This window comes from Ranitomeya variabilis, chromosome 2 (assembly GCF_051348905.1).
Source record: "Ranitomeya variabilis isolate aRanVar5 chromosome 2, aRanVar5.hap1, whole genome shotgun sequence".
Taxonomy (NCBI): Eukaryota; Metazoa; Chordata; class Amphibia; order Anura; family Dendrobatidae; genus Ranitomeya; species Ranitomeya variabilis.
The window spans coordinates 705,623,608-705,647,421 of NC_135233.1; the positions used below are offsets into that span (position 1 = coordinate 705,623,608).

Genomic DNA, 23,814 nt, shown 5'->3' on the forward strand with positions numbered 1-23,814 from the left:
AAGAGCAAGTTTTTGCTATTGTAACTGACAATGCCTCAAACATAAGTACAATTAAACTAATGAATGAGGATAATGAAGGTGCAGCAGCTAGAAGAACATTTCACATTCAGTATGTTGGAGATGGGAGGCCACAGTCCTGTTCCCATAATGGAGGAACAGATATTACAACAGAAGAACAGCAAAATCATTCTTTACAATTAGATGATCTTGTTGAAGCTGCTTCACACCTCTTTCCTATTCATCACATGTGCTGTGTTGTGCACATGCTGCAGCTGGCAGTAAGAGATAGTCTGCAAGAGGGACGTGCTGGAACTCTGATTTGCAAAGTGAGGAAATTGGCTATTGCTGCCAAAACCCCTAAAATTGATTCCATCTTGAAGAGACATGCTGGAAAAGGGGCAATTGTGGACCAAGCCCCTCGGTGGGGCAGCACCTATTTAATGATTGAGCGATTGCTTAAGCTGAAGCCCTTCCTTGTAGATATGGCCAACCCTCAGGTAACATTACATAAGGTCAATGGACACAGGTGGCTGAATTGAAGGAATTGCTTCATCACCCATATACAGTGATGACAGATGAAAGTAAATTTTGCATTTCATTTGGAAATCAAGGTCCCAGAGTCTGGAGGAAGAGTGGAGAGGCACATAATCCAAGCTGCTTGAGGTCTAGTGTGAAGTTTCCACAATCAGTGATGGTTTGGGGAGCCATGTCATCTGCTGGTGTAGGTCCACGGTGTTTTATCAAGACCAAAATCAGCATAGCCGTCTACCAGGAAACTTTAGAGCACTTCATGCTTCCCTCTGCAGACAAGCTTTTAGGAGACGGAAATGTTATTCTCCAGCAGGACTTGGCACCTGTCCACACTACCAAAACTACCAATACCTGGTTTATAAACAACAGTATCACTGTGCTTGATTGGCAGCAAACTCACCTGACCTTAACCCCATAATCTATTTGGTATTGTCAAGAGGAAGAGACACCAGACCTCACAATGCAGATGAGCTGAAGGCTGCTATCAAAGCAATCTGGGCTTCCATAACGCTTCAGAAGTGCCACAAGCTGATCGCCTCCATGCCACGCCGCATTGATGCAGTAATTGATGCAAAATGAGCCCCGACCAAGTATTGAGCGCATGTTATGAACTTACATTTCAGTAGGCCAACATTTTGGATGTTAAAATCATTTTTCAAGCTGGTGTTATAAAGTATTCTAATTTACTGAGCTAATGACTTGTGTTTTTCATCTGCTGTAAGCCATAATCATCAACATTAACAGAAATAAACACTTGGCACACATTGGTGCCGCAGCCTAATAACAAAGAATGAGGTGCTCTGCAATATAAAAATAGCAATTAGTTGCCCAGCAGCGAGGTCACCACTACTGGCCCTGTAATGGGGGCACTGTGCCTGGGTCTAAGCTTCCCCCTGAACAGGCAGCGCCCCCTTCTGTTTGGCTGCTGGGACTGAAGATTTAGTAATGATGATAAAGGATAAGAAGAATCATCCACCAATAAGGAAGAGACTACGTGTGGCTCCTCACAGGGCTGGGCAGCTGTGTCATGTCTCCTCCCGGCCGCTAGGCGTCACCGTCTGCAGTCCTTACACGTACCTTCTACACATGCAGTAACACGTCTCATCATTCCAATTTGATGACGCGGAGGAATGCGCCGGTGTGACGTGACGTCATCATCCGTGGCGGCAGAGGAAGGTTCTGTGCCGTACGCACGTGTGCGCAGGGAAGCTGTTCGCCATGTCCGCGTTAGATCGCGTAGTGTAAGTACCGCTGCGCTGGTGATTGCTGGATGCCCTCATTACCCAGCCCCCTCTGCTGTCACTCTGCGGGGTCTCAGTAACCAGCTGATTTCTGTTATAGGAAACCGAAAACTCGGAGAGCAAAGAGGTTTCTGCAGCACAGGGCGCCCAAGCTGACGGAGAATGACAAGAACGCCATGCTGGTTAAAGGGGGGAACGCCAACATGACTGTGACCCAAGCACTCAAGGATCTGGTATGTCTGCATGCAAGTTCTGTCTCCTCAGGTTAAAGGGAACGTGCTTCTTACATGTCAGAAGTGTTAAAGGGATTGTCGCCTTTCAGCACCCTTACCCTCACCAGCTGTGCTCAGCCCTCTGGAATGGCACAGTGTGACACCCTGCCTATAAGTGCACATTGTGCCTATACATCTGGTTATGGCTCTTACATAGATGGGCAGGGAGTATTCTCTCACACCCTCTTGGCCCGTCTTGGTGCACTTTTGTAATTTAAAGCGTGATGACGTATCTGAGCACTTTCTGTGATGAGTAAACTTTTTAAAGACTGGCGTTGTAGCTTCACTTAACCCAGCAGCCATGACAACATCCTGATGGATACTATTGACTTACTAGGTTTCCAAATTCTCAGCAGATTGCAATATTCTAGCTGGCAGGGAGCGGCCGAAGCTTAGTGACAACAGATCCTCTAGGTTCCCTTATTGTAAATGTCAGCTGGATTCCATGGGTGAAATATGGTTCTGATGCAGTGGAAGAACGGCACTGTATTTATTTCTCTTTAGTTAATAGCTCTTGACTGCAGTTAGCTCAGTGTCAATCCCCATCAGTCATTTTTTACACTAGTCACATTGGGTTTGTAGTGGTGTTGTCAGGGGCCCACAAACCGGGGCAGACCGGGCAGGGAGACATATGCCCCCAAGCAGCTCTTCTGGGCCCCCGGTGGACCCGCACTGTACCTTATCATTCTGGTTGATGCTGGCCGGGCTACATGACAGATGCAGAGATGCCCACTGCTTGCTATGTCTGCTGAAGATATGCCATACACAGCGCGCCTAGAGCCAAGCATGAGGTGATGATGGTGGCGGGAAGAAGGCTCCTGATAACTCCAGACAGCTTTGTATTGTCCGGTTGGCGTCTGCTCTGCCGGGGCTCAGTGTGAGTTATTGCAGGAGTCTGAGCTTTACTGCAGATCAGGTCACGCTGTCCGTGCCAGGACATTGTCTCCAGCATCACTTGGTCTGCAGGAACGTTCAGTCTAGTGCAATAAATCAGTTACTCACAGAATCCTGCACTGACAGATCTCATCTGAACCTGCAGGACGGCCCAGATTATAATATACTGCACTACATATAATATGTGAGGTCTTGTAGGCAGGTCTAGGTGTGATCAGTGCAGTGCATTGTATACCTTGGTGGCTCAGTGGATAACAACAGCACTGGGGTCCTGGGTTCAAATCCCACCAAGGACATCTGCAAGGAGTTTGTATATTCTCCCCGCGTTTGTGTGGGTTTCCCCCGGGTTCTCCGGTTTCCTCCCACATTCCAAAGCCATTGATAAGGAATCTAGATTGTGAGCCCTAATGGGGACAGTGCTGATGAGCTCTGAGGAATTAATGGTGCTATATAAGTGAGTAAAATAAATAATCTACCATATGGAGTATAAAGATTAGTCTATGATAAAACTGGGCAAAGTGTGGCCCGCAGGCGTAGACTGCCGTAGGGATAAAACAATGGCCCACAGGCCTCACCATGCCCTTGCCTGCTGTCCCATCTGCTTCCCGCTGTCACCGCTATCTGCATCTTTGGGATTCAGACAGCAGTGAATACATTGGTGGAGGAGGAACCACTGACTCTTTTTCCTTCAATCGGTATATGAGCCATTAGACATGATGATGTCACTTCACTGTATATAGGAGGCTATGTGGGGCCTCATTCTGTATTTAGGAGGCTATGTGAAGGCTCATTGTATTTCGAGAGGCTATGTGGGGCTCATAATGTATGGGGGGGTCTCACAGTATACATGGGTCTATGTGGGGGCTCACACTGTATACATGGGACTTATACAGTATATACAGAGGCTATGTGGGGGCTCACACTATACTGGGGGCTGTGTGTTGTGGGCTCTTACGGCATGCAGGGGGCTGTATTGTTGTGGCCGCTCAGGAAAATTTACTTGCCCACCCTTGGTCTATGATATACTGTGATACACACATCAAATGTTTTACAAAATATACATTATTATGTACTATCAGATGTATGTAGTCACAGTTAGGGATGAGCAAATAGCTTCGGATAGGTGCTTATCCGAATAGCTATAGCGCTTCCCGAATAGCTGCCTCGGGAACCCGGATACCTGGAGCGCTCCCGATAATCAGCTGTTCGGCGCCGCAGCTGCATGTGTCGCAGCTGTGTGACAGTTACAGCACATGTATGGAGAGCCTGTTTGTTGGGTTCTCAATGCATGTGTTGTGACTGTCACACAGCTGCGGCTCCGAACAACTGATTATTGGGTGCGTTAAAGGTATCCGGGTTCCCGATGCAGCTATTCGGATAAGCTATTTGCTCATCTCTAGTCACAGTGTGTCATATGCCAGTCACATATTCTCCTGTATACTATATGCACAGACATCAGACGATGGTATAATATCCGATGTCTGTAGTCATAGTGCAATATATCATCACATATTATCCTGTATATAATATCTGTTGTTTGTACTCACTCTAATATACACTCACCGGCCACTTTATTAGGTACACCTGTCCAACTTCTTGTTAACACTTAATTTCTAATCAGCCAATCACATGGCGGCAACTCAGTGCATTTAGGCATGTAGACATGGTCAAGACAATCTCCTGCAGTTCAAACCGAGCATCAGTATGGGGAAGAAAGGTGATTTGAGTGCCTTTGAACGTGGCATGGTTGTTGGTGCCAGAAGGGCTGGTCTGAGTATTTCAGAAACTGCTGATCTACTGGGATTTTCACGCACAACCATCTCTAGGGTTTACAGAGAATGGTCCGAAAAAGAAAAAAAATCCAGTGAGCGGCAGTTCTGTGGGCGGAAATGCCTTGTTGATGCCAGAGGTCAGAGGAGAATGGGCAGACTGGTTCGAGCTGATAGAAAGGCAACAGTGACTCAAATCGCCACCCGTTACAACCAAGGTAGGCCTAAGAGCATCTCTGAACGCACAGTGCATCGAACTTTGAGGCAGATGGGCTACAGCAGCAGAAGACCACACCGGGTACCACTCCTTTCAGCTAAGAACAGGAAACTGAGGCTACAATTTGTACAAGCTCATCGAAATTGGACAGTAGAAGATTGGAAAAACGTTGCTTGGTCTGATGAGTCTCGATTTCTGCTGCGACATTCGGATGGTAGGGTCAGAATTTGGCGTAAACAACATGAAAGCATGGATCCATCCTGCCTTGTATGGAGCATCTTTGGGATGTGCAGCCGACAAATCTGCGGCAACTGTGTGATGCCATCATGTCAATATGGACCAAAATCTCTGAGGAATGCTTCCAGCACCTTGTTGAATCTATGCCACGAAGAATTGAGGCAGTTCTGAAGGCAAAATGGGGTCCAACCCGTTACTAGCATGGTGTACCTAATAAAGTGGCCGGTGAGTGTATAGCGTCACACATTATCCTGTATACTGTAATATACTATGTGTACAGACATCCACTATTATATACAGGGTAATATGTGACTGGTGTAATATCTGATGTCTGCAGTCCTAGTGTAATACAGGTCCTTCTCAAAAAATTAGCATATAGTGTTAAATTTCATTATTTACCATAATGTAATGATTACAATTAAACTTTCATATATTATAGATTCATTATCCACCAACTGAAATTTGTCAGGTCTTTTATTGTTTTAATACTGATGATTTTGGCCTACAACTCCTGATAACCCAAAAAACCTGTCTCAATAAATTAGCATATCAAGAAAAGGTTCTCTAAACGACCTATTACCCTAATCTTCTGAATCAACTAATTAACTCTAAACACATGCAAAAGATACCTGAGGCTTTTAAAAACTCCCTGCCTGGTTCATTACTCAAAACCCCCATCATGGGTAAGACTAGCGACCTGACAGATGTCAAGAAGGCCATCATTGACACCCTCAAGCAAGAGGGTAAGACCCAGAAAGAAATTTCTCAACAAATAGGCTGTTCCCAGAGTGCTGTATCAAGGCACCTCAATGGTAAGTCTGTTGGAAGGAAACAATGTGGCAGAAAACGCTGTACAACGAGAAGAGGTGACCGGACCCTGAGGAAGATTGTGGAGAAGGACCGATTCCAGACCTTGGGGAACCTGAGGAAGCAGTGGACTGAGTCTGGTGTGCAGGAAATGGGCTACAGGTGCCGCATTCCCCAGGTAAAGCCACTTTTGAACCATAAACAGCGGCAGAAGCGCCTGACCTGGGCTACAGAGAAGCAGCACTGGACTGTTGCTAAGTGGTCCCAAGTACTTTTTTCTGATGAAAGCAAATTTTGCATGTCATTCGGAAATCAAGGTGCCAGAGTCTGGAGGAAGACTGGGGAGAAGGAAATGCCAAAATGCCTGAAGTCCAGTGTCAAGTACCCACAGTCAGTGATGGTGTGGGGTGCCATGTCAGCTGCTGGTGTTGGTCCACTGTGTTTCATCAAGGGCAGGGTCAATGCAGCTAGCTATCAGGAGATTTTGGAGCACTTCATGCTTCCATCGGCTGAAATGCTTTATGGAGATGAAGATTTCATTTTCCAGCACGACCTGGCACCTGCTCACAGTGCCAAAACCACTGGTAAATGGTTTACTGACCATGGTATTACTGTGCTCAATTGGCCTGCCAACTCTCCTGACCTGAACCCCATAGAGAATCTGTGGGATATTGTGAAGAGAAAGTTGAGAGACGCAAGACCCAACACTCTGGATGAGCTTAAGGCCGCTATTGAAGCATCCTGGGCCTCCATAACATCTCAGCAGTGTCACAGGCTGATTGCCTCCATGCCACGCCGCATTGAAGCAGTCATTTCTGCCAAAGGATTCCCGACCAAGTATTGAGTGCATAACTGAACATTATTATTTGATGGTTTTTTTGTTTGTTATTAAAAAACACTTTTATTTGATTGGACGGGTGAAATATGCTAATTTATTGAGACAGGTTTTTTGGGTTTTCAGGAGTTGTATGCCAAAATCATCAGTATTAAAACAATAAAAGACCTGACAAATTTCAGTTGGTGGATAATGAATCTATAATATATGAAAGTTTAATTGTAATCATTACATTATTGTAAATAATGAAATTTAACACTATATGCTAATTTTTTGAGAAGGACCTGTATATATCCTGTATATGACATCTGTATCGCAGTATATACCAGTCATGTATATTCTGTATGTTGTATGTGCTGTACTATGTGCACAGGCATCTAATGTTATATATAGGATAATATGTGACTTGTGTATTATCTGATGTCTGCAGTCGGTGTAATATATACCAGTCACACAATATCCTGTATATAACATCTGATGTGTGTCGTTATAATACATCATACACTAGTAGAGATCAGCAAATGTATTTGCAAGACACTGGACAAACGGTCACGTCAGTAATCCTTGGCTACTAGTCCAGAGGCCTGCATGCCGCCCCCTCCCACCTGCCGGCATCTCTGGCTCCTTTCTTGATTTGTAGACCTTGCGTGATGGCATCTTTGCAGCATCACACATACATGACATTGTATCAGGCTGGAAATCAAAGGAAGAGCAGAGGATGCCGTCAGGTAGGGGGGTCACAGGGCTCCCTCCAGCAGCCACTGAATATTGATCTGACCGCTGTACCTGGGTCCTGCAAATTGTCACACATGTCTATATACCAGTCATATAGTCTCCTACACTGAACAAAAATATAAACGCAACATTTTTGGTTTTCTCTTATTTTTCATGAACTGAACTCAAAGATGTGACTTTTTCTATAAAAGGCCTTCTGCTCTCAAATATTGTCAAATGTGTCTAAATCTGTGTTAGGCTTCTTTCACACTAGCGTCGGGCTCGGCCCGTCGCTGTGCGTCGGGCCGACGTTCCCGACGCTAGCGTTGTCTCCGCTGCACAACGGGGGCAGCGGATGCATTTTTCCAGCGCATCCGCTGCCCCATTGTGAGGTGCGGAGAAGTTCGGGGAGGTGGGGGTGGAGTTCCGGCCGCGCATGCGCGGTCGGAAAAAGCGGACCGTCGTGAGCAAAAAACGTTACATGTAGCGTTTTTTGCTCCCGACGGTCCGCCACTGCACGACGCATCCGTCGCACGACGGGTGCGACTTGTGGCAATCCGTCACAATGCGTCGCTTAATGTTAATCAATGGCGAAAAAACGCATCCTTCAAACACTTTTGCAGGATGCGTTTTTTCGGCAAAACGACGCATTGTGACGGAATGCAGTTAACGCTAGTGTGAAAGTAGCCTTAGTGAGCCCTTCTCCTGTGCCGAGATCAAACAATTGTTTATATTTTTGCTCAGTGTATATACTGTATGTGGTATACTATGCACAGAGGCATCAGATGGCATCATCTACTATAACCTTTTTTTCATTGCTGTGGAGTTTGTTGATGACTTGATTGATCAAGTATATTCGAAAAAATATACACAAAAAAATATTCATAGGTATCTATCTAGTAGACCTGTGCTTATGTTTGACCACATTTATTCCAGGTATATGGTTTTTAAGGGGTGTAAAAAAGTACAGCATACCGTGTTTTACTACACCTCTAAGAACGTTGTATACACATCCTCAAAAAACCAATATGAGGAAAGACAATAAATTGCAAATATAAAGTTTAAAAATAAGTCTTTACTACATTTTAAACAATAAAATGCAATGCATGAACCAAGCAATAGGAATTGAAAGTGGATGGAACCGCCAAAATGTATAGCATAGAGCATGCTAATATAATACTCAAATAGTGAAATAGTAACCTTCAATCAAGGATGGTATATATGTATCCAAACACCGTAGTAATATCAATCAGTAAGTGAATGAGCCATAAAGTGCATAGTGCCAAACCTAAATATTCACATTAAGTTGAAAAAGTCTAAAGTGGATACCATAGAACAAATGCAAGGAACACAACACATGACCACAAAGGGCTCATATATATCTTGTAATGAAGGTTTTGCCACGATCATGTTGACATGTAATGATTTAAATGATGAAGGTGAAAGATGATAAAATGCCTCCAAAGTGCTAAGTGCAAGGGTTCCAAATGCCTCGTCCTCTCACCCCGACAGCGCCGTTTCGCAAAATGCTTCCTCAATGGAGGTGTCGATCTGAGAACCATTTTTGCTGTCACCTATTGTTTTGAAAAAAAATCAACAGTATTTATGTAAAATCTATTCCATTTTGTGTCCACAGTTATTAAAATGTTTGTGCGTGCGCCTCCAGCCTTACAGTGTAACATTTAGATACTGCACGAGTTATCCCCTGCGCCCCTAACTGCCCAAATGCTGATATCCTTAAACTATGAAAGCTTTTGCTCTGATATTTTCTGATTTTGTTTTTCAGCATTCATTGAAAAAACCAAATTGTGTGACGTATAAAAAGTAAGTTCTAAAATTGTGAATATATAAATGTATGTTTTCTACATACCTGTTTGTATAGTGATTTTTTTTATTTATTTGTTATTCCAGTTGATCTTAGAAGGTTTAGGGAAAAGACGGTTGTACCAAAACATAGAAGTTTGAAAATGTGTGCCTTCATAACATTTTCTTCATGATACATCTATATGCACGCTGCTACATTATGGATCTGTAATGGGGGGGCATATAGATTTCAAGAGGGTTATGCTGTGTGTCACACAGGTTCTTTATGAATTCTTGAGAGAGAAATTGTAGAATGTCGTGTGTGTGTGTGTGTATATATATGTATATATATATATATATATATATATATATATATATATATATATATATATATATATATATATATATATTATATTATATTTTGTATACACATCGGGTGAAATAAGTATTGAACACGTCACCAATTTTCTAACTAAATAGATTTCTAAATGTGTTATTGATGTGAAATGCTCTCCAGATGTCAGTAGCAACCCATCCAATCCACACAGGTAAATATATCACACTATAGATGCCCATACATTTAAGTTTTGTATAATAATGAGAAATGACACAGGGCAAAAATTGTTGAATACACTTACTGAAATGTAATAAATACTTTGTACCAGGGCTGTGGAGTCGGTAAGCCACAGTTGCGACTCCGACTCCTGGATTTTATCAGGTTCCGACTCCGACTCCTTCATAAATCGCCAATTCGTAACAATAAATTTACTGTTGTAAAATATTAACATCGTGCTTATTCAGTTTCTCACCATCATATAAGTAATCAGACCACTTAGAGCAAAAACTATGTTTATTAGAATACAATTAGAATATAGCAAATAACTTTTATAAACTTTTATAAACTCTTGTAAGTAAATATGCAATAAACACTGTTATGCCGTTAATAAGAAGAAATCTATAGATTTGTCCTCAGAAAAAGTATTGTCTCTGTCAGATCCTCCTTCATGGATGCCGTCAAATCTGATCTAATTATTTTGAGAGCAGAGAACAACCTCTCTACACTAACTTGGGTTGGTGGCAAAGCAGTAACCACTCGGGCAACATCTCTGACAATGTCAGGATACAGAGGAATCGCTTGTTGCACTGTTATTTTTGATGAACGGTCAAATTTCTCAATTTCTTTTAGTGCACATGAAAAATTCTGCTGAAATGTACTGGCTGTGTTCTTTGATGGGGATGACTCTTCTATGCGGGAACGCTTTGCACGGTCCTTGTGATCCAAATATTTTTTGAAATTAAATTCTTCGTCAGTTGATGAGGGTGAAGATGTGGCAGGACGACCAAATTCTTCTTGTTCCTCCTGACTGTTCTGCAACCCTTTCATCCTTACTGCTATTTCAAACAGAGCTTCTTTTCCTTTAGTTAGCTGTTGATCATCAAGAAGAATCCGATGCATTGGGTCTACATAAACAGCTGCCAAAAGAATGTTATTTTGTAATAGTAGCTCCTCTCTCCATTTCATTGATGTAGCAATGCCACTTGCAATTAACCCTCCTCTTTGGGACAGGCGAAACATCAGGTTCTTCCACTCCTTTAAGAAAATACCTGGAGTTAAGTCCTCTGCTTGTAATTTTTTAGTCACTGTAAATGGGTGCTCTAGCAATTTTTCCAGCTCAGTCACCTGATTCCACTGACTTTCACTTAGCGTCAGTTGAGGGTTAGCCATGTCTACAAGAAAGGTTTTCAGTTCAACCAAGCGCTGAATCATTAAGTAAGTACTGCCCCATCGTGTGGCTTGATTAATAATTGCCCCTTTTCCAGCATGTCTCTTCAAAATTGAGTCAACTTTAGGGGTTCTGGCAACAGTAGCCAATTTTCTCACCTTGCCAATCAGTGCAGCAGCATGTCCTTCTTGCAGACTGTCTCTTATAGCCAGCTGTAGAGTATGCACAACACAGCGCATGTGATGAATGAAAGAACGTATTGACACAGTTTCAACAAGATCATCTAAACTATCATGTTGCTGTTCATCTGAAGCAACTTCAGTTTGCTCCTCAGTTACAATACTGTGTTCCTCTATTTCAAACATTTCTGTGTCTGTGGACCCAGAATGTTCTTCTAGCTGCTGGTCACCATCATTACTCTCATTCATTAGCTTAATAGTACTTATCATATTTGAAGCATTGTCAGTTACGAAAGAACTTGCTCTTTTTTAAGTTCATAGTCTTGCAGAACCTTTTCCACCAAGACCTGGAGAAACTCACTGGTGTGATGAGCTTTGGTGTCTTTTACTGCCAATGTCTTGGTAACTATTTCATTTTTGTCACAAACAAATCGGACATTGATGGCAAAATAGTTCACTCTGTGACGTGTGCAGGCATCCATTTTAAGAAACAGAAAGCGTCCCTTGAGAGTTTTTTTAAGTTCTTCCTTTTGTTTAAAAGCTTCTTCGATTACTAATTTTCTAATACTCTCTCTCTCAAGAGAAACACCAAGTTTGCGGGCCATTTCCCCATTCAGACACATAAAAGCTGGTCGTGAAAATAATGAAATAGGCACACTATCCTTTACAACAAGCTCTATGATCTGTTTTTAAATGTATCTACTGTCATTGTCACAGTAACTTTGTCACTGACAAAATATCTTGCAACTGATGGCTGCAAAGTTCTCTGCTCCTTTGTTTGGCTGGAAGAGCTGGGCACTGGTTCATTGGTTTGGATGCAGTCTTTCTCATCCACTGCTTTCAGTACTTCTGGATGAAAGCGCTGTAAATGTCTCTTTAGATTAGGAGCATTTTTATCTTTGCCTGAATATGCACTGATCTTGGCTTCACAGCATTTGTTTTCGTCTGGATCATTTGTCATACACTGACAGACATAATGTTTTCTATCTTGAGTGATGGTGAGATGTTCAAATACAGCTGATTTAATGTGACGCTTCTTTGACATTCTCAGGTTTTTAATTCTGCATTCACAATCCAAATGACAATTGTTTTTCCTAAAAACAATTGTACAAAATTATTGCCAGGTCGTACAACTGATATAGTGGTCAGTAATACTGTTATTCCTCATGTACTCACAGTTAGCCGATGCAAAGTTTGTTGAAAGGATAATACTTCTTACAGTCTTCCTCTTCTGAGTAGCAGCTGTGAGATTCTTGGAAGACGCACACCTAGTAAACATCTAGTCTAGAGGAGGAGCTTTACTACTAAGAATTTGCAACACATTTTAACTTTCCATTTCATACATTGTAAGTAGGGGGGTTGGGGCAGCATGAGGTTAACCAAGTATAAGATTAGATAAGGGCAGTGGAGAACAGTGACACACAAGAAGTAAGAAATGTCTCTATCTCCAGCAGAACTGCTTATCACTGTTGTTCATAGTTTGATAGAACATATATATTTGAGTAACATTTATAAAATTCATATGAAAGTTCAATTATGAAATATTAATACATTTTTTTTAAAGCTGGAGTCTGAGTCGGTACATTTCTACCGACTCCAACTCCAACCAAAACTAACTCCGACTCCACGACTCCGACTCCACAGCCCTGCTTTGTACACAAGCCTTTGTTGGTGATGACTGCTTCAAGATGCTTCCTGTATGGAAAAACTAGTCGCAGGCATTGCTCAAGTGTGATTTTGTCCCATTCTTCCACATAAACACTCTTCAAATCCTGAAGGTTCTGTGGGCTCCTTCTATGAACGCTTAGCTTTAGTTCCTTCCATAAATTTTCTATTGGATTCAGGTCAGATGATTGGTTGGGCCATCCTAGCAGTTTTATTTTCTTTCTCGGAAACCAATTGTGAGTTTCCTTGGCTGTATGTTTGGGATCATTGTCTTGCTGAGATGTCCAGCCTCATTTAATCTTCATCATACTGGTAGATGGCAGCAGATTTCTAGTGAGAATGTCTCAGTACATTTGTTCATTTATCCTTCTTTCAATTTTAGGAAGTTTGCCAGTGCCATATGCTGAAAACAGCCCCACACATGATGTTCCCACCTCCAAACTTCACTTTGGTATGGCATCTTTGGGGTGAAATGCAGAGCTTTTTGGCCTCCAAATATTGTGTGTATTTTGGCATCCTTAGAGTTCAATTTTGGTCTCATCTGTATTTCACAGGCTTGTTTACGTGTTGTTGAGTAAACTGTAAACGTGCTTAATCATGCTTTTTGTTCAACAATTGAGTCTTGTGTGGTGAGTGTGCATACAGGCCACGGAGGTTGAGTGCATTATTTATAGTTTTCTTTGAAACAATTCTACCTGCTGATTCCAGGTATTTCTGTAGCTCTCCATATGTGGTCATTGGCTCTTAGGCTACTTTCACACTAGCGTTAACTGCATTCCGTCACAATGCGTCATTTTGCCGAAAAAACGCGTCCTGCAAAAGTGTTTGCAGGATGCGTTTTTTCACCATTGATTAACATTAAGCGACGCATTGTGACGGATTGACACACGTCGCACCCGTCGTGCGACGGATGCGTGGTGCAGTGGCGGACCGTCGAGAGCAAAAAACGTTGCTTGCAACGTTTTTTGCTCAGTCGTAAACGTCTTTTCCGACCGCGCATGCGCGGCCGGAACTCCGCCCCCACCTCCCCGCACCTCACAATGGGGCAGCGGATGCGCTGGAAAAATGCATCCGCTGCCCCCGTTGTGCGGCGGAGACAACGCTAGCGTCGGGAACGTCGGCCCGACGCTAGTGTGAAAGTAGCCTTAGACAACTCTTCTGATAATTCTTTTCAATCCTCTGTCTGAAATCTTGCAGGGAGCACCTGGTCATATCCGGTTTATTGTGAAATTATGTTCTTTCCACTTCCAAATTATGGCCTCAGTACTACTCACTGGAACCTTCAGTAGTTTAGAAATTTTGTAACCAATGCCATCTGTATGTATTACTACAATAAGGTTGTTCAGGTCTTGAGACAGCTCACTGGTTTTACCTATCATGTGATGTTACTTATATGGCACCTTGGTAATGAGACCTCTTTTTGTAGCCCATCAATTGAACCAGCTGATATTATTTTTCACTAAGTGTCAGGATTGATTTCTAATTGCAGATAGATTTCAGTTGCTATCATGATAGATTACAGTTGCTGTGCATGCCTTTTTGCACCTCTTTCCTCATATGTTCCATACTTTTTCTCTGTGTCACTGCTCACTATTACACATAACTTAATTCATGGACATCTATTGTTAGATTTCTTTGCCTTTTTGGATTAGATGGATTGTTACGGTCATCTGGTGATAATTTCATGACAATAGCATCTTAAGAAATATATTAACTTAGAAAATTGGTGACACGTTCAATACTTATTTCACCTCCTGTGTGTGTATATAATATATATGATATGCGTTTATATAAACTGTATAAGATAGGTTTTCTGGTTGGCCATAGAAGTATGGAATTGCGTAAATCCTGGGCTCAGGGCTGTCACTTGGACTGACCATGTCATACAGAACTTTCCAATAATTACATTTTTATCACTTTGCCATTTTTTAGTGAATGCACAAGCATATTGCAAATGACCATTAAACTGCAATCTGTTGTGTTTCCTTATCAGACCTGCTGTGATGGAGAAACCCAGTTTTTATTTTATCTTGTTACCCCATAAGAATAACCAGTCATCTCTGACCTATGGTACTTTGTCAGGATTAATGTATAGCTGCTATAATATGCTAGTTTTGATTCATGTTTTGGTCTATAATTATCTTTGTAGCTATTGTCACTATTTGCATTATTTATAACATTTTATTCGTGTAATTCTGAAATAACTACTCCGGAATTTTGTCTGTATAGGAAAAATATGACCAGGCCTTTTGAAGATCCGACATCCCTGGTAAGTCCAAACAAATGACTACAAGTTCACTTGGCAAACTTTAAAGTGAAGTTAATTTTTCTTAAGTCTCTGTATTGGATGGATGACCTGCATAAGGGCAGAACTACACACAGAAATTATGTAGCACTACTGATTTCTATAAGGGGTACCACCAAGAACCCTTTCAAGCCTGAGCTGATAATGGGCATTGAGGCGCATGTTGGATTGTTTAGTTGCCATAGAAATCATAAAAGGTCTTGTGAGAATCATGCATGCGTTCTGATGATTAGGAATCATGGCATGATACTTAAAGGGAATCTGTCACCTCAAATTGGCGGGATATGCAAATCCTTTTTTCGGGTCCGAAGGGCGGCGTTCCGTCTTAATTTCTCCACCCCATCCGTCCCTGTTGTCCGCAATATGTTGGAGAATTAGAGTACTTGTCCTCCATAGTTCGCGTGTGTGCAATGCAATCTTCACACGCGCAGTATACTTTGCCCAACTGCGGGCAAAGCCAAAAAGCATTACTGCGCATGCGCCCGCGCACTATGTCCCAGAACACAGCTAAATACTTCCGGGACATAGTGCGCCGGTGCATGCGCAGTAATACTTTTTGGCTTTGCCCGCAGTTGGGCAAAGCATACTGCGCGTGTGAAGATTGCATTGCGCACGCGCGAACTATGGAGGACAAGTACTCTAATTCTCCAACATATTGCGGACAACAGGGACAGATGGGGTGGAGAAATTAAGACGAAACGCCGCCCATCGGACCCGAAAAAAGGCATTTACATATCCCGACATTATGCTGTTACTCCGACAGTGGAACTGTGTCCAATTCACATTTGTCTCCACGACTTGTCGTGTCATATAAGTGGGTGTCCCTGACATTAGCATTACACTACATGTCTCTTATCTTTAACACTATCGACAGCTGCATTTTTATTTTTTAACTAGTCCAATTTTGCCTAAAATATGAAAATTGCAACAATAACAAGTTATGTAAATGCACCCTATTTGTCTAACAATTGAATTTCAGCTTTACATATTGTATTAACTTCTTCAATACTGAGCTGTGCATTCAGTAAGCCAAACCTCCACTTCGACTCCTTAATTTCCCTGACTTCTGACTCCCTCATACATGCTTCACTACTGAGCATGTGCATAACGTGCAGCACCGATTCATCTCCACTCCGACTCCCCAGCCCTGCTTCACTACTGAGCATGTCCATAAAGTGCAGCACAGATTCATCTCAACTAATAGCCTACATCCTTACATTAGGAACAGAACAGACATTATAGGACAGTTCATAACTTCCCAAATTCTTATGAAAACATTTACAGCACATCCTGCATTGTCCTACTGTACCCAATGTGTTATGTATTTTAGGAGTTGGTCCAACTCCACCAAAATAGACACCGCCTCCACAGTTTGCTTCAATACCTATATATTCTAAAGCAATTTTCCATTTTTTTTTTTTAGGAATTTTTTGCTAAGAAATCTGATTGCTCATTATTTGTGTTTGGCTCTCATAATAAGAAGCGTCCAAACAACTTGATTTTCGGTAAGACAACTCTATATGTACACCGCTGTCTATAAAATGTCATTGTTTAACCCCTTTCTGCCAGCTGACGGGATAATATGTCAGCTGGCAGACTCCCTCGCTTTGAGGTGGGCTCCGGCAGTGAGCTGCAGTAGGAGGACCAACTCCATGTTAATGCCCATAGCGTTAGTATGGGAGGTCATAAAAGCTCCTGTAGGTAAAATGTGCAGGTGTCTCTATACTTTTGTCCATGTAGTGTAATTTAGCAGATTACCTAAAATAATCTGTGGTTGGTGGACTTCTCTCATTTTGATGGCTCTAAACAAAGGTATATTGCAAAACATCCTAATAACAAACATAGCATTCAGTTTTTGGTTAATCATTGATCAGTCTTCTGTGTTTTCATGTAGTTGGATTGTGCTTTTGTGAAGTGCATGTTGCCATTTTCTTTTTTTCATTGTGACTGTATAAATATTTGTTTACTAGGCCGGATGTTTGATTTTCATGTGCTGGATATGATTGAGCTAGGCTTGGAGAAGTTTGTGTCATTACAAGACGTTAAGGTATGTTTCACCTCTGGTTACTGTTTGTTTTGGTTGGGCACCTTTTTTCTTTGTGACTTTTGACATATTTTTTTTTTTCTCGTTTCAATAACGTGATCATGTTAGTTCATGTGAAATATAGTTAAACCTCTTTCAGGTTAACCATCTGTGCCATGTCAGAACCTTACTGAACCCAATCAGGCCAGTTTAGTGTTTTCTGGGATTCCCCAAAAACTGTCTCCATGTTAGAAACAATGTACAATGAATAAAGCATCACTCCTTTCTTCTAACCATCATCATCTATGTGGTGTCATGACTGCAGCACTATGGGAGACCACCAGAGCAGCAATAGTTTGAATGAATTGGTGAAGGGTCAGTAGGATTACCACCCACTCATGGCGCAGCCATAGCTTTGCCCGCACATTAACAGCTGGTATTGACGATATCTCTGATTCCAGCAGTCTTGTCATCGCAGTTTGTGCTGACCCATCTGCTGCTAAAATATGCTGAGGTTGGTGCGTGAGATACCGTCTGATAATCTCTGGTCTTGTGTCTTGCTTTGCAGTGTGCCAAGTGTCCAGAAGGAACAAAACCTCTACTGGTATTTGCTGGCGATGCTTTTGAGATAAATGAAGATTATAGGAGGCTGAAAAGTTTGCTGATAGGTAATAAAAAAAACCTTGGGAACGCTCAGTATTGCCAATATACACTAAAGCTGAAGGCATAACCCCACATAAGACCCAATTCAGAGCACAAAGCTGCCCATACACATACAAGGCGGACGATTTTGGCCCGCCGTCATTTGGAAACTGACTTGGTGATTGATCGTTTTGTAATGGCAGACGGCAGCCAGTAATGTCATCTGTCAGGTCGGTCTCTATTGACTAAAATACAAGTGGATGACATGGCTAGCTAAATGTGTCCGATCATTTGCCTCTTTGTGCAGTTCTGTGTGTTTTTGTTTTCCAGTTTAGTCTGACATTGATTTTTCATTTCTTTCCGATGTACATTATGGCCGATGCTTATCTTACCGGTATAACCAGCTGTAGAATGTCAGTGACATTGAAGCCTCCTACAGCAAACACATAATGCAACCAATGCGTTTTTCCTTGCTGTTTGTTTCTTTCTTATAATTTGATTTGCTGAATTTTTGTTTGTCAGTATTCTGAGATTCTTAGGAAAAACGAAACACATTCTTCATCCTCCGTGTTTGGCAGATCTCATTTTTTTTTTTTTACTTTATCCTTTGTAGATTTCTTCAGAGGACCAGCAGTGTCTGCAGTCAGACTTGCAGGACTTGAGCATGTTATGCACTTTACAGCAGCAGATGGGAAGATTTTTATGCGTAGCTACAAGTAAGTGTAGTCTGGTCTTGGCCTTTATCTTTGTTTTGTTGTCCTTTTTAAGGTTTTGAGGAGAACAGACAAATGGCTACTCCAATCTACAATCTTAAAATACTTTTTGCATTGAAGTTGGGTATAAAAAAACAAACTGAACTTGCCCGCTCCCGGTCGAGGCCATTTCTCTGCCATTGCTCAAGTCTGTTTGGCTGCAGAGGTGAGGGTGCTGCAGTCAATCCTTGAGCTCAATGGCTTAGACTAGCTACATCGCAGGTTAATGCTTCCTATGGTGACAGAAAAAAAGTTATGTTTTAAACCATATATAATAAAATTAAACATCAGTTTAAACACTAGCCCCAGCCTCTCTTAAAAAAAAAAAAAGAATATGAATATATACATAAGAAATATATATATATATATATATATATATATATATATATATAATCTATCGTATTTTCCGGCGTATAAGACGACTTTTTAACCCCCGAAAATCTTCTTAAAAGTCGGGGGTCGTCTTATACGCCGGGAATCGTCTTGTACGCCGGTGTATATGGTGGGTGGGGAGGGGGAGTGATCCTGATGACGAGGGGGCGTCTCACAGGAAAGTGAGTAATCCCCATTACCTTATCCTAGCGGTGCAGCGTGGGGGTGTCAGTGCTGGGAGCGGCGGCGGCTGCTGTGTTCTGGTGCGGCGGCTCCTCTTCTGTGTGGGGCCTCTGTGCTGTGGGGTGGCGGCGGCAGCGGCGTATCTTTATCCAGTTGGGGCTCCTCCGGCATCTCCTTAGCCCTGGAGGCCCCGCCGCAACTCCATCGGTGCAATGTGGTGGCCTCCGGGAAAATGGCCGCTGCTCAGATTCAGATCTCGTGTCCCGAGATTTCGGGACGAGATCTGAATCTGAGCAGCGGCCATTTTCCCGGAGGCCACCGCATCGCACCTATTGAGCTGCCTCCGGGAAAATGGCCGCTGCATTGCACCGATGGAGTTGCGGCGGGGCCTCCAGGGCTAAGGAGATGCCGGAGGAGCCCCAACTGGATAAAGATATGCCACCGCCACCTCACAGCACAGAGGCCCCACACAGAAGAGGAGCCGCCGCACCAGAGCACAGCAGCCGCCGCACCAGAGCACAGCAGCCGCCGCCGCCACTCCCAGCACTGAGACCCCCATGCTGCACCGCTACGATAAGGTAATGGGGGATACTCACTTTCCTGTGAGACGCCCCCTCGTCATCAGGATCACTCCCCCCCCCCCCCCCCCCCCCCCCCAAAAGGCACATATTCACCGGCCCTATAAGACGACATAGGGTGTATAAGAAGACCCCCGACTTTTAAGAAGATTTTATATTTTAACTGGTAAAGTTGGGGGGTCGTCTTATACGCCCAGTCGTCTTATACGCCGGAAAATACGGTATATATATATTTTGTTTTCTCACCCCTTCTTCTAAGAACCAGAACATATTGATATTTCTGTCCACACAGACATATGAGGGCTTGTTTTTAGTGGCGCGAGTTGTAATTTTGAACGACCATTTCATTCTACCACACAATGTACTGGATAACAAGACAAAAAATTCCAAGCGTGGAAAAATTGGCCAAAAAAAGAAAAAATTCAGAACATCGTTCTGAATGGGAATTGTATTTGCAGCATACATTGTGCGGAACAATTACCTGGAAATATGATTCTACTTATCAGTGCAATTATGGCGATACCAAACTTGTCCAGTTTTTATTTTAATGGTGAAAAAATGTCAAATAAAAAAAATAGGTGCTTGTTGCCATTTTAAATGACGTGACGAGCAGGAATTGGCCTCACCCATGAAACACAGACTTCACTTTCGGGGGCTGGGCTGGTCCCTGCTCATAGCCTTATAATGACACTGACAGTGCGCTTTTGCTAGCTCATCACTTCTCATTAGAGCTGGCAAGGGAGCGCACTATCACTGTGCAGTGAAAGTAATATTGCATAGTAACAAGGGAACTCGTGTTGAGAATACTTTGGAATTGACAACCAACACATGTTCAGTAATGCTGGCACTAAAATATATATATTATAAACAAACAACATTATAATACAGATGGCATTGCCAGAACATGCTGTGTTGAACTGAAGACTCATATTGATTTTTTTTTTTTACTGTACAATGAATGCTATAAAAACAATGTCCAAATTGTCAGATGTGCTAAAAGTAATGGTGTCATTGAAATCTACAATTAGTTCTGAAAAAAAACCAACCCCAAAAAACAGACTAACCCTCTTAGTTTAAGTTCCGACAAAGTTTTAGAAGCAGAGTATTTTCGCTGCCAAGAAATGCATTATCTGACAGTTCCAGCAAAGTGGATAGGACTTGTACAAATCTCCTACTTTGTTCTTTGATTTTTTTTAAATACTACATAAACTGATCTGAGGAGAGTTTTTTGAGATCCTCCTACATGTCAACTTCTCATATGGGTACGCTGGGTTTCATGTTTGGATTCTTCGTAGAATTGCATTACTTGTGAAATTCCAAAGGTAAAAATGCTTTTGACACCGCTAAAAACCAGGATGCGTCAAAAACAAAGAAGCTTTATTTAAAACCTGACCTATCAAAAAGAGGCAATAAAAATGGATGTAAAAAAAAAAGTACACCTAATTTACCTAAATGATGCAGTAAACTGCAACATCCAAAACTCATCACATACTCATTTTAGGAGTGTAGCTTTATGGCTATCATGGTGGAAAAATAAAAGTCTGACTCTTAAATGAATGAGATACAAAAAGCAAAATGTGCCTGCAGCAGTAATAAATACTATTAGGGCTGATCGAATATCTTCGGATAAGAACTCTCCATACAGCCGTGACACATGCAGCTGCGGAGCCGAACAGCAGATTATCGGGAGCGCTCCAGGTATCCGGGTTCCCGAGGCAGCTATTCGGGAAGGGCTGATAAGCACCTATCCGAAGCTATTCGATCAACACTAGTTGCTATACTCTTCCTTATCTTGCATTTCCCATATATTCTGAATTGAGATTTGAAAGAGTACATGTCCCTGCTCTCATAGTAGCTGACCTAATTTAGGTTTGTAGTTAGTAGATTCCATTGCAGTATGTTCTGTAAATGCCAAATCTACTAAAGTGACTTTATTTAATTGGTCATTCCTCTAATTGACCACTTATCAGCAGAGTATTCCAGTTAGTTACATGATCTACTTTTCCTTACCTATTGCTTTCTGTTGACATGAACAGGGTGCTACTGAAGAAGTCGGGGTGCAGGACACCCAGAATAGAATTGGAAGAAATGGGCCCTTCTTTTGACTTTGTGATGAGGAGGACACATCTAGCTTCCGATGACCTCTACAAACTGTCTCTGAAACGTCCTAAAGCCCTTCAGGTACTTACATACGTATCCCTCTGATTAGCATAATCATAGGTTTTCTCGTATGCATTACACGCAGTTGTCTGCACCTACCGTTAATAAATGTATATTTTATTATTACAATAGTGGCGGTTTTTCCTGAAGGTTAAAGATGCTGAGACCGTTCCTAGCTCCTTTTTATAATTCACTTTTTGACTAAACTTATTACTGTACAGTAGATGATTGCTGATGATTTGCTCTATTCTAAATAGGCAAAGAAGAAGAAGAACATATCTCATGACACATTTGGTACACAATATGGCAGAATCCATATGCAAAAACAGGATCTGGGTAAGCTGCAAACTCGGAAAGTGAAGGCACTGAAGAAGAGGCCAGCGGAGAAAATATCAGCAGCAAGTGAAGACAGCAGCCCAAAGAGAAGCAAGAGTGAGTGACACGCTGGAGAGAAATCACAGTATTCCGCTGTGTCGGGACTTGGATACCAGCAGCAGCCAGTGTTCAGCTACAACGATCAAGGCTGATTTTTAGGACTCTGATTTCCTCCAAAGGACTTCACTAAAGACCTGGAGCAGACTGTTCTATTCATTTATGTTATATAATTTTTTTCCTGTAAGAAAACTTTATGTATAGATAACCTTATTCTCTGTGTAACAGCACAGCAGTTGTGTGCTCAGTAGATGTATGGGAAATGCAGTGGCTGACTTGCACAGAATCTGCTGTTATATATAATGCTAATAAAATTGTCTACACTCTGCACAGTCTTTCCCTTAATTTCTTATTGGATGATAAAAGTGCTTTATGTTTTCACAAGGTGGCCCCAGTCCTGTAAATACTTTACAATGCTCCAGTAAATTAGATGTAAATTTCAAGTTTTTTTGGTGAATCAAATTGTGTAACCAAAATGTAACACTAGGGGTCACTGTAACACTATATATAACACATGTACCGCTAAATGTAACACTAGAGGTCGCTGTAACACTAAATATAATACAATAGGTCACGGACAGTTCTGGAGTTTCCCCTTGAAGAATCTTGGGATATGTACAAATGAACCAGAACTGGCAGTGCTATGGACGCAGAGCATGTTGGCTGTGTCCAAAATCTATTGGAACGCGGGTGAATCCGCATGTGTTCACTGAACAGTGCAGATTCACCATGTCCAATATAATGTATGTGTGAAATTTCTCTTGAAATGCTGCTGTTTGGGGAGAAGCGCCACATGTCCGTCTCTGCCGGTGATCCGCAGATGTCTCTGGACACATAGTGGACATGGGATTTCTTAAAGTGAACCTGTCACTTACAAAATCGAAGGTGAGCTAAGCCCACCGGCATCAGGGGCTTATCTACAGCATTCTGTAATGCTGTAGATAAGCCCCCGATGTATCCTGAAAGATGAGAAAGAGGTTAGATTATACTCCTACAGGGGCGGTCCTGGTTCTGTGCTGATCCGATGGGCATCGTGGTCTGATCCGGCGCTTCCCACCTTCTTACGATGACGTCCTCTTCTTGTCTTCACGCTGCGGCTCCGGCGCAGGCGTTCTTTGTCTGCCCTGTTGAGGGCAGAGCAAAGTACTGCAGTGCGCAGGCGCTGGGCCTCTCTGACCTTTCCCGGCGCCTGCGCACTGCAGTACTTTGCTCTGGCAAACAAAGTACACCTGCGTTGGAGCCGCAGCGTGAAGACAAGAAGAGGACGTCATCATAAGATGGGAAGCCCCGGACCGCGACACCCATCGGACCGCAGCGGGACCGCCCCTGGGGGTGAGTATAATCTAACCTCTTTCTCATTTTTCAGGATACATCGGGGGCTTATCTACAGCATTCCAGAATGCTGTAGATAAGCCCCTGATTCCGGTGGGCTTAGCTCACCTTCGATTTTGGAAGTGACAGGTTCCCTTTAAGAAATCC

The 23,814-nt window shown here is 42.4% G+C and overlaps 1 protein-coding gene across 1 annotated transcript; it reads left to right on the forward strand.

Annotated features, from left to right (window-relative positions):
* Positions 1 to 1,635: 1,635 nt before the first annotated feature.
* On the forward strand, positions 1,636 to 22,663 carry RPF2 (ribosome production factor 2 homolog). The gene is made up of 10 exons (XM_077289470.1): positions 1,636 to 1,772; positions 1,873 to 2,005; positions 9,304 to 9,341; positions 15,118 to 15,157; positions 16,617 to 16,698; positions 17,164 to 17,240; positions 17,785 to 17,884; positions 18,472 to 18,574; positions 21,780 to 21,924; positions 22,161 to 22,663. The coding sequence occupies exons 1-10, from the start codon at positions 1,750 to 1,752 to the stop codon at positions 22,341 to 22,343; spliced, it is 924 nt and encodes a 307-aa protein (XP_077145585.1). The 5' UTR covers positions 1,636 to 1,749; the 3' UTR covers positions 22,344 to 22,663.
* Positions 22,664 to 23,814: the final 1,151 nt, after the last annotated feature.